This window comes from Gymnoscopelus braueri, assembly GCF_963280865.1.
Source record: "Gymnoscopelus braueri genome assembly, chromosome: 12".
In the NCBI taxonomy this organism is placed as follows: domain Eukaryota; kingdom Metazoa; phylum Chordata; class Actinopteri; order Myctophiformes; family Myctophidae; genus Gymnoscopelus; species Gymnoscopelus braueri.
In genome coordinates this window covers 2244848-2257159 of record NC_137614.1, presented here as the reverse complement: position 1 = coordinate 2257159, position 12312 = coordinate 2244848, and the positions used below count along the sequence as shown (strand labels likewise).

The 12312-nt window shown below is 39.2% G+C and overlaps 1 protein-coding gene and 1 long non-coding RNA gene across 2 annotated transcripts in view; both read left to right on the top strand.

Annotated features, from left to right (window-relative positions):
• LOC308097579 (glutaminase kidney isoform, mitochondrial-like) overlaps nucleotides 1–12297 on the top strand; it is a 57168-nt gene extending 44871 nt beyond the window's left edge. Inside the window, exons 15-18 of the mRNA XM_080445436.1 lie at nucleotides 2797–2858; nucleotides 4160–4236; nucleotides 5341–5404; nucleotides 8837–12297. Of these exons, the coding sequence (XP_080301562.1) occupies nucleotides 2797–2858; nucleotides 4160–4236; nucleotides 5341–5404; nucleotides 8837–9053 (420 nt within the window). The 3' untranslated portion in view covers nucleotides 9054–12297. The remainder of the gene's footprint in view (nucleotides 1–2796; nucleotides 2859–4159; nucleotides 4237–5340; nucleotides 5405–8836) is intronic.
• The window catches only part of LOC308096711, a 776952-nt gene that overhangs the window by 763892 nt on the left and 748 nt on the right, over nucleotides 1–12312 (top strand). The gene's annotated exons all lie outside the window — the stretch shown is intronic.

Genomic DNA, 12312 nt, shown 5'->3' with positions numbered 1-12312 from the left:
AATAAATGACTCAAGAAATAAATGGACTACCATATGGTAGTAAATAAAAAATATAGGCCCTGCGGTATCCACTGATCCTGGTCACTGATAACAGGAAACGCATAGCGGAACATTCTTGCTCTGAACTACTTAATGTAAATTTACAGCTGTCAAACAAGATAAGGAGAGGATATCCACGTTTGCTTTGATTTTTTTTAGTTTTGTTGCCTTATTAGTTTTCTTTTGTCCTACATGGCCTGATTACAGAGTCCAGAACACATCGCTCCCCAGGGAAACAATAAGGTTTATCTTATCTTATCTTATTGTAAATGTTTGTCCAACTTAAAAGGTGGATTGTGTCTCTTTATCTGGGTCGGAAGTTGTGAAATGAAAGTGCTTCACGCCTTTGTGATTATAGGCCTCCAATACATCAGTGCATGGTTCCCCATTCTTACACCTAACAATCAGTGGTGGAAAGTAACTAAGTACATTTACTCAAGTACTGTACTTAAGTAATATTTTTAGGTACTTTTACTTTGCTGGAGTATTTCCAATTTTCAATACTTTTACTTCAATCTACTCCACTACATCTCAGAGGCAAATATTGCACTTTTTACTCTACTACAATTATTTGAAAACTTTAGTTAGCTACTTTATAGATTATTACAAAACATGCTTTAACCATTTCAGATCAGCTATTTGACAATAGCTGATCTACAAGCTCACAACTCGTCGCATCGCATCAGCTGTTTTCTGATTTTTATACATTTGAAACTTGTGAAACGGGACATTCTGCATAAGAAGTTTCCGCCTTTGGTACTTTAAGTACATTTTGATACCAATACTTTTGTACATTCACTCAAGTACATTTTGAATTCTTGACTTTTACTTGTAACAGAGTATTTCTACATTGCAGTATTGATACTTTTACTTAAGTAAAGAATATGAGTACTTTTACCACCACTGCTGACAATGCCTCACGTCCCACCTAAACCTGGACCCCAGGTTTGGGAGACCCTGTGTAATGCTGTGTTTACCCAACACTGGGGTCCATTTCAATGAAGATGTAGAGGTCATTAACTCAACATTTCCACCGGCTGAGTCAGAATAAAAAAGGCCTGAATCGCATCAGTGTTGTTCTTGTGATTGCGAGGTTTTTCTAATTGCCATTCTGACTTCATATCTCAGTGTATCTCAGGGGTGGGCAACTTTGATGATGCAGAGGGCCACTATATTTCCACACTCACTCCAGAGGGCCACATTGCATACAGTCGGGCAGAAACATCTTATCTCCGTATTTTAACTTTTTTCGTAATTAATGCCCTACTTCGTCATTTTATGTCACACAAAAGTAGCAAAAATAGCCGATCTACAAGCTCAAAATGCGTCGCAGTGCGGCGCGTTTTCAGCTTGTAGATCTGCTATTTTTGTCATTTTTTTATTGGAATCCTGAATTATTTTTTGCTATTTTTAGAATCCTGAAAAGTGAAAATTTTATTTCATTTCAAATGCATTTAGTTATACTTATGTTAACAATTGTAATACTAGTCATTAAGCTACTATAATATAGACTGAAGTAGTTAAAGCAGGTCTTGTTTGCATGTTTGAAATTGTAACAGCTGAAATCAATAATATATAAGTATTCCAATATTAACCTGCGGGTCGCATTAAGTGAAGGTGGGATGACCAATAGCAAACATTGCCGATCTACAAGCTTCACAACGCAGTTGTCAGTTGTATATAAAGTCTAGTGCGGTAAGGACGGGTGACCGTGCCTTTGCTATGTTGACTCAAAGCTGCCCCCCACCCTAGGGTTTATAAACATGCTTAAAGGTTTCATGACGATGATTCTCTGTTTGTTTGTTTTTGTTTGTTTTCTGACCTCAATTACACCCAAACAAACAGAACTTTGAACATTCAGTAGATTTTCTGTGGTCTGGGGTTTTCTGAATAATTAGCCTTAGAAAATTGCTGTGATTGGCCCGTGGACTTTGATGTCACAGTCCATTAATCCAATTCTACTCCCTCCTGTTGTGACTGACTGACTGAGTTCTTGTTGTCCTAGTCTAGTCTTTGACTTTCGGACTGCGCCCCGGGCCAGTGTAATAACCAGTGGTGTAAAGTAACTAATTACATTTACTCAAGTACCGTACTTAAGTAAAAATTTCAGGTATTTTTTACTCTACTGGAGTATTTCCAATTTTCAATAATTTTACTTCTACTCCACTACATCTCAAAGCCAAATAATGTACTTTTAATCCACTACAATTATTTGAAAACTTTAGTTACTAGTTACTTTGCAGATATACATAATCATATTATAGAATATTCATTAACCACTTTAGCCCTATTTGATACCTAGGCTATTCGAAAATAGCCGATCTACAAGCTCACAACGCGTCGCATCGCGACGCGTTGTGAGCTTGTAGATCTGCTATTTTCAAACATTTTAGTACTTTTACTTTTGGTACTTTAAGTACATTTTGATATCAATGCTTTTGTACTTTCACTCAAGTACATTTTTAATTCCGGACTTTAAGTTGTAACAGAGTATTTCTACATTGCAGTATTGATACTTTTACTTAGTATTGTGAGTACTTTTTCCACCACTGCTATGAACCTATCACAATGCGTCGAGAGGTTGTAGTTCAGCTATTTTAGCTACTTTAAAATGTTGGACTACCTCCAACCAGACAAGGCCTCAAGGCCCTGTGATCTTTGACGTCCCACAAAGGGGGGCCCAGAAACACTGCTGCATACAAACAACCAGGATCAAATCCATGATCATAATTATGATTTGTCTTTTTGTCCCATTAGAACAAGTCAGTGATCAACCTGATGTTTGCAGCCTACAACGGAGATGTCTCTGCTCTGAGGAGGTGAGTGAAGACTCTTACGTTAGCGCTGCAACTATCCATTATACTTCTTAGTGATTATTCTATATCAATTACCACGAACTGTGTTTTTTTGGTAATCTATTATATTTGATATAATATATCAACAGAACAAGGTGAAAAAAATCTATTCGATTCAGTCATATTAACCAGCTAAGCCTTATTAATCAGTACTTCATCGTACAACGGTGTTGCACAATAATAGCGAAAATCTACAGAACGGCTATTTTCAATAAATTTGACAAAATAAAAACTATGTTAATCCCCCCAATCAGTTTTTTTTATAAAAAGTTATTCATCAGTTATTTTTTTTAAAATATATTAAATGGAGCAGTTTGATTACTGTAACTGCACTGTAACTAGGGCTGTAATTATGTTTCTGTCATTGAACATTGGAACATTATGAATAAAATGTACATTTCTTTTAGCCTTCTTGCACAGGGCAGATATGACAAATAACTGAAATATACAAAGAAATGACTGCCTTTCTGTGTGGAGTTTGCATGTTCTCCCCGTGTCTCCTAGGGTAGGTACCCTCACAAAAACATGCAGTAATCCTGGTCACTATACTGCCTCCCCCTGGCCAGCCGGGGCGCCTGATGGAGGGGAAGGGAACTGGTTGGAATAACGTGTTCCTTCCACGCGCTACGTCCAACCAGGGAAACTCCCCCCTGTCAGGTGACAAGAAGGTCAGTTGGCTCTCATGCATTGAAGGAGGCATGAGCTCGGCCCTGGCCTCCCTAGGTTGGCAGAGGGAAGGTAGTGCCCAGGATTACATAGACAATTGGCACTGGGTGTAAAAAATAGGGTTACAAAATCGTGGGATAAAAATGTAGGGAAAAAAAAAAATTACTGACCTATTTAATCATTTTATACTTTTTTTTTTTATTGAGGAAATACGTGAAGCGCTGTAAGCTTGTAGATCTGCCTTTTTTGCTTTTTCTTATATTTGAAAATCTATTGAACATTTTTCAACATGGAAACGATTAAACCGATTATGACAAAATAATTGCGATGATCTCAAATAATTGCGTTTAGACGATTATGTAATAATTGTGACAGGCCTAACTGTATAACCATCCTCGTTTTCATCATAAAGCTCCGGCGCCATGCAGACTAGAGAAGTCTTCATTTGTTTGTTCCATAATTTATTATAATCTGATTTGGTTTCTTTACTCCTATAGTTTCAATGTTATTCAGGAGAGCAGCAAAGCAGCATCCATCCATCACTGGTTAACCTTTCCATGTGTTCTCTGTCCCCGCCCTGGTGGTTGATGCTCCTTCAGGTTTGCCCTTTCAGACGTTAACATGGAGGAGAAGGACTATGACGCTCGCTCTGCCCTGCATGTGGCCGCTGCAGAAGGTGACACTTCATCATCATTACTATGATGATTCATTCATTCTTCAGTTATTACATGCCTCATATTAACCCTTTGAGACCGGGTACGCATCTGTGTCCATTTTTTGATTTCTTTGGTTATTAGAAAATGTGTGCAAATCTTTGAATATATATATATGTTTGGTTAGTTTTTTTTGATACGACAGTAGACTGACAGGAGATGGGGAGTGACATGCGCAAAGGTCGTCAGGATCGGGAGTCAAACCCGCGACACACCGTCAAGCTGGATTACCAGCCTAGGTGCCCAGACGGTTACACCAAAGGTCCGGGCCATAAATATATGTTTTAAAGCAAACATTTTTAACTCCGCTCTGTGCTTCTGGCGAGGTCCCTGGAACAACATATATTTGAGATGGGGGTCCGCGGCCAAATACATATCATTTTGGGGGTCCTTGACATGAAAAAGTTGGAGCACCACTAATATAGCAACTTAATGTTTTTTTTTCAAAAAACTGTTATTCAAAGATTTGCAATTTTTCTTTTACGATTGTTCAAAAATAGCAGATATACAAGCTCATAGCACGGCACTCGGTGCTGCGCTATGAGCTTGTAGATCTGCTATTTTTGAATAGCCTAAAGATATCTTAAGTGATACAGATGCGTTCCCGGATTGAATGGGATAAACACACTTAAACCAAAATGACACTTTCAGGGTTCCCATGGTCATTACATTCCTGGACATGTTTTGAAATTAGAAAAACTGTTTTCCAGGCCTGGAATTTTTTTGGAATTAATCAAATGATAGCCATGGTTTTTGGCTATTGATTTTGTCCCCAAACATGTCTGAAATATGTATACAGGAAAGAATAGATCTACACGCTGACAAAACGATGCACCGTGATACGTTGTTAGCTTGTAGATCTGTTATTTTTGTCATGTGACAACCGTTGCAGGAGTGTCTTCGGGCATTGATAGCACACTGGTGTAAGAGCCTCATTACTGCACCATATGATTGATATAGGCCTGGAAATGGGCTGAAAGGCTTTGGAAAGGTTATGAAAAAGTTTCATTGTTAATTTTTTTTGGAAACCCTGCACTCCTATTGAAATGATTTGCTGTTTATTGCAGGTCATCTGGAGGCAGTCATCTTCCTCACAGAAGTCGCTAAAGTCAATCCCAACATGAAAGACAGGTAAAGATTCAAATACTTGTATCTGTCAGTCAGACAGACAGACAGACATTCTGTCTGCACCACAGTAAGGATTTGGTCTGTCATGATCATGACATTTTAGTTGATTGTTGATTAATTTAATTGTATTTTTGGCAATAACCACTGGAACATAATATTACATTTTTAATTCAGTTTGCCTTATAGGCTTTAAAAACAAAAATTGCTCAGGCATATGACAAATAACTTAAATATACCAAGAAATGACTGACAATGACCAGTTCTCTCTACACCAAATCGCTTTGCAGAAAATAGTCGATCTACAAGCTCACAAGCTTGTAGATCGGGTATTTTCGGCAACTGTTCACCCCAGAATAGGGACTGTGTTGAGCCAATATACCGAATCTACAGTACGCCAGAATATGGGTGTGTGTGTGTGTGTGTGTGTGTGTGTGTGCGCACACACCTGTGGCTTGATGAATGAAAACTATGGTGACATTCTCCAAGGCACTGTGACCCAGTAGGGGCCACATTTAGTCTTAAGACATATTAAATGAAATGGCTCCAACAGGGACATCTGGGTTTGTTTACGTGGTTGACTGTTCAGAAAAAATGTCACCAACCTGAGAAGCGCTGAATGTCGTGACCACCCCATGACCAGGTTATCAGAGTCCATATTAACCTTGTTTTGGTGTGTTTATCAGAGTCCACATTAACCTTTCAATAGAGACTATACCCAGATAAAACACGTATTTATTATTTTGCAGGGGTGACTGAGTGATGTTTTGACTCAATTGCGTCTCTCAATTGAGTCAGTGTTGATTTTGACAGAAATTTTTGATTTCGTTTTAGTCATAGTCTTTTGAATAAAATTCCATTTAGTTTTGTTCATATTTTAGTCATCTGAAATGTTTTAGTTTTTGTCTAGTTTTAGTCGACAAAATATCATAACTATTTTCAGAGTGCAACACCTGAGCGCAACCAAACAAAATGTATTTTAGTTCTACTGGATCTCTTCTCCACTAGTCCCTCTGTCAGGGACCGAGTTGGTCGGAAGGAGAGACACAGGGAAACTGGGTTGTTGGTTTAAAATAATATTCATTTTTTTGTATTTATTTTTCTTTCTCTTTGCGTTTCATTTCAAAATAATGATTTAACAGATAACAAACAATAAAGGTGCTCAAAATAAACAAATCAAACTAAATAACTAAACAGGAAAAACAGGACTGAACACCACAACTGAAAACTGAACTAACCAGAATGACATAGGAGGTGGACATATATAGGGACGGGTCAGACCACTGTTAATACAAAAGGGGGAAAAGACAAAGACTACCATTGACACTCTAAGAACCCCTGCCCCACCCCATAGTGCAGAGGGACTGTGGTGCAGTCCAATTGTCCAGATTAGCTGCAGATCTGGAGCAGCTGATCCCCATTCCTTTGGCCAGCCCATAATGTCCATTTATGTCAGCAGCCTCCCACAGAACTGGTATCTCAAAGAAAACTCATAAATGCACTCATGGAAAACAACTAAACAATAAGTTATGTCATTTCAACTGGTTAATAATGACCAACTGAAAATAAACACTAAATATATAAAGCAAAAGGAAGAGTTACCATACATTATAGTCTATGTGTGGCTGCTGAGTCAGCCATCACACACTCCCCCCCTTCGGAGTTCTCGCTGAAACAGCGAGAGATAATCCAAAGTCACGTTGAGTTGGCCGGGTATGTGCTGCACTGTAAAGCGGAAAGGTTGCATGGCCAGGTACCACTTTGTGATGCGGCGGCCATTGGTGTCTGTCATCTGCTGCATCCACTGGAGGGCTTTATGGTCAGTCTGGATCCCCTCACACTTCACGCTTCTCACTTCACGTTTCTCGCTTCACATTTCACGCTTCTCGCTTCACGTCGTTTCACGTCCCTCACGTCCATCATGTCCCTCATGTCCATCACGTCCATCATGCAAGGGACGACACAAGCCATTTACCAGGTCAGCAGCTGCACACCAACAACCCCCCTCACAACACACTACCAGTGTGGTGTGAGAATCCACAGGTTGGCCACCTCCATGCTGATGAAATGTTTTTTGAAAGTTATCAGAAAATGTTCACCATCACTCTCAGTTGGGAATCCAGGCTCTAGAGAGAACCGAAATCGACCTGAGGTAGCGACGATTGGAGAACCCTCTGGAGAAACTGTTACTTCGGCCTGTGGACCAGGTTCATCAACTGCCATGTGGGCCTGAACAATACCGGCCCAGTCTGCCAGTGTTGGCTCTCGGCTGATCTCAGTGTCCCCTCCAGTGGCTCCAGAGTCTGGACTATCCTCCTCCTCCGCCTGTATTGGTTTGGTGATCCTCTTCCTCCTCTGCCACGCTTCATGGCTCATCAGGGTTTGGAAAAAATGTTAGAAAAAAAAAGAAACCTGTGCTCTCCACCGTTGTCCCACCACTGCCACCATCTGTCAGGGACCGAGTTGGTCGGAAGGAGAGACACAGGGAAACTGGGTTGTTGGTTTAAAATAATATTCATTTGTTTGTATTTATTTTTCTTTCTCTTTGTGTTTCATTTCAAAATAATGATTTAACGGATAACAAACAATAAAGGTGCTCAAAATAAACAAATCAAACTAAATAACTAAACAGGAAAAACAGGACTGAACAACACAACTGAAAACTGAACTAACCAGAATGACATAGGAGGTGGACATATATAGGGACGGGTCAGACCACTGTTAATACAAAAGGGGGAAATGACAAAGACTACCATTGACACTCTAAGAACCCCTGCCCCACCCCATAGTGCAGAGGGACTGTGGTGCAGTCCAATTGTCCAGATTAGCTGCAGATCTGGAGCAGCTGATCCCCATTCCTTTGGCCAGCCCATAATGTCCATTTATGTCAGCAGCCTCCCACAGAACTGGTATCTCAAAGAAAACTCATAAATGCACTCATGGAAAACAACTAAACAATAAATTATGTCATTTCAACTGGTTAATAACTGAAAATAAACACTAAATATATAAAGCAAAAGGAAGAGTTACCATACATTATAGTCTATGTGTGGCTGCTGAGTCAGCCATCACACCCTCACTAACATTTTAGTCTAGTTTTTATATGTTGATGAAATAATTATATAATATAATAATAATGAATAAATAATATTTAGTCTTAGTTTTTCGTCAGTGAAAAAAGGTAGTCGACGAACATTCATTGTCATAGTTTTAGTCGACGAAATCAACACTGCTGAGGAAGACGAAGTCAAAACGTCAGTCACCCCTGCAAAATAATAAATACGTGCAGACCAGTGGAGTGATCCAGTATTTTATCTGGGTAGTTTCTCCTGAAGTGCCCAGGTATTTTTCTTTCTGATTCAAGTTGTCCCTGTTGAGCAACGAGGCCTTCTACCTTGTGTCCCACATTAACCTCCTTGTTGTGGTGTGGTTTGGTAGATGGGGCAACACCCCTCTGGACGACGCCATGCAGTTCAGTCACGACGCCGTGGCCACCGTCCTGAGAGAGTACCAGCACATGTATCGGCCGCCTAACCCTGCTGCCCAACAACAGGACCCCACCCGGAGCCGGGACCCCACCCCGAGCAGCCAGGACCCCCTGCAGTCTGACAGTGAGGAGACACCGAAATCCATACAGGACTCCATGAAGGTTTAGGAACCATGGGATGGGACGATGATGTCATGATTGTCATGGAAACGGGACTGTATCATAAGCAGTGGTTTCCAACCTTTTTTTTTTAGACCCCCCCAACCCCACATGTGCGCGCACACACACACACACACACACACACACACACACACACACACACACACACACACACACACACACACACACGCACACACACGTGTTTATCAGACCTGTTGACCACTTAAGCCCTTTATACTTCTCGTACAACGTATAGCAAAATCTGCAGATCAACAAGCTCACACCCACAACGCAGTGTGAGCTTGTAGAGCTTTATTAGCTCTATTTCTTTATTACTTTTTTTTGTACAATATTATGACCCACAAAACTACATTTTGGATTACCTCGAAACAGACAAGGCCTCGTTGGCGCCCCAATTAAGGGGGGCCCGCAGACCCCGGGTTGGGAACCAGCAATCTATATACAGTTTTGCACCTCCATGCAAACCTGAGCAGCAACCCAGGGATAGAGTGGCATGATGATGGAATGATGAGTGTGTCTTTAATAGGCTCTATGCACAGCGGCCATATTGGAAAGAAATTGGGCCTCTTCCTTACTTCCTTCACAGGTGTTACCAATGAAGGCCAGTGGTGTAAAGTAACTAATTACATTTACTCAAGTATTGTACTTTTTGAGGTATTTTTTACTTTACTGGAGTATTTCCAATTTGTCCAATTTGTACTTCTACTCCATTTCATCTCAGAGGCACATATTGTACTTTTTACTCCACTACAATGATTTGAAAACTTTTAGTTACTAGTTACTTTGAAGGTTTTGAATATTATTACAAAACATACATTAATCACTTCAGACCTGTACAGTAGGCCTATTTACTTCGGACATTTGAAAATAGCAGCTCTACAAGCTCACAATGCGACGCATTGTGAGCTTGTTGATCAGCTATTTTCAAAAGATTTTTATACATTTTGTGAACTTGTGAAATGGGACATTCTGCACAATGAGTACTTTTACTCTTACTTATATTTTGATGCCAATACTTTTGTACTTTTACTCAAGTACATTTTGATTACCGGACTTTTACATGTAACAGAGTATTTCTACATGATACTTTTTCTTAAGTAAGGAAATGGAGTACTTTTTCCACCTCTGCTGTATGCTACGTTATAGTGTGATTACAGCTTGAGACAGCATTGGGATAAGACATACATGTGCATGAATACATTTTTCACTTAGCTTCTGTAAAACATTGACTTATTTAATAAGTCTTGCCCTGTGTTCTCCTGGTCCCTTGTTATGGAACTGTGTTGATGTCATAGAAAAATTGATTCAATGGAAGCTGGTACCAACCGTAGAATTATTGAAAGTACCACTCACGGCCATCGAGCGTTTCAAAACATGTACTGTACTGTATATTGCAACTCTGGACAGGGAAAGAATAGTTAAAATAATATAAGTAAATATCCACATAGCACTTTATCAGATGGTAACAATAAATCAGTCGCTTGTATGAAGGGAGAGGTGGTGAATTTTACTCTCTCTGACTGTAAGCAGAAACGTGGCTTGAAACACACAACAGTAAAGAAAGTTTGGCGAGCCACTTGTCAAAAAAATTGCCACTTTGATGTAAATAGTTTGTCCTGCAGGCATTTATTTATTTTCAGAAGCCAACGTAATGTATTATTTTTTGTTTTGTCAATGCAGTCCATGTTTCTGTTTGATTCTGGAACTGGGTTCCGGCAGTAGAAATATTTTCCTGTTGGGAGACGGAAGTTTTCTGCTGCACCAATGATCCTACCTCACCAAAATGAGAGAACGGCTCAAGAATGTAGAATAATGACATTGAATGTGTTCGGTTCACGTGTCTCCTTGGTCCCATTCTAGATTAGGGCTGCAACCGCATCAATTATTTTATTAGCGATTATTCTAGTGATTACTTTTTTCTGATTAAGCGAGTGTGTTTGTCGCATTGATTGGTAATCAACGTGGGAAAAAAGTCTTATCTTTTTATAATATAATACACTGATTGGTCTGACACTTACGCCCTACAAATATCTGAAATAGCAGATCTACAAGCTAGCTTGTAACTCTGAGTTACAGTACCATAAGGGTCCATTTTAAGGGTCTATTTGGTTCCATTTGTACACTGTACAGTGTTACAGACCTGCTAGCTTGTAGATCTGCTATTGTTTTGTATTTTGTTTTATTATAATCGATAATTTTTGTATAATCAAATAAATCGATGAGTCCGATTATAACCGTTGCACCCCTAATCTAGATTTATTCCCTGTTGAGAGCTTGTGATTGTGATTGTGATGATTGGAGAGCTTTTTGCCTGAGAAATTGCTGTCTTCTCTTTGATGTGAAAATGTGTATTTCATTTATCTTTATATCTGCATTATTAAGACTGCAATTATTACCATTACTATGCTGTACGGCTGCAACCATCCACCATCTTCTAAATCACTTCTTAGATTAATTGAATAATCCACAAGTGCTATTTCTTTTGGATACACTTTGAAATTGTGTATATATATCAAAGGAATCGACACAAATTCTAATACATTTTGTATGATTCATTTGACTGATTTGTGCACAAATAAGGAAAATAGACAATCTACATGTGAGCTTGTAGATATGCTATAAAAAATAGATATTAAAATAAATTATGTTTTGATTAAATGGATTAGTTTGATTAACGGTTGCACCCCTACTATGCAGGATAGTTTTGTCAAGATGAGTATATCCCAGTTTTTCTCGGTGACCATCTGCACTTAATACTTATACCAGCTTCGAGGTACAACGTAACACTTTGTGCTATCTATGCTATTTTTTGTTTTCATTGTGTTTTTATATGTAGCCTACTGTACTGTATGCCACTGACAGTACACAACCTTTTTGCTGCTTAAAGGACTAGTTCATCAAAAAAAATCTTATTTTCTATCAATTCACACCCCATTAAGCCTTGAATTCATGAAGATTGTTTTGCTGCATTCCTAAGCCAATAATTTGATGACCGGCGGAGTCTCCGGTAGGTCTCCTATTGACCGATGACCCAGTCATCAAATTATTGTCTCAGGAATGCGACAAAAACTAAACTAAACTCTGCATGAATTCAAGGCTTCATGGGGTGTGTAATTGATGGAAAATAAGTACTTTTTTGGGTGAACTACTCCTTTAATGAAACCCTTCCTCTTTATAACTTGTACATTGTACACATTGTATTGTACAAAGTTTTTTCTCTCTCTCTCTCTCTCTCTCTATGTAAAAT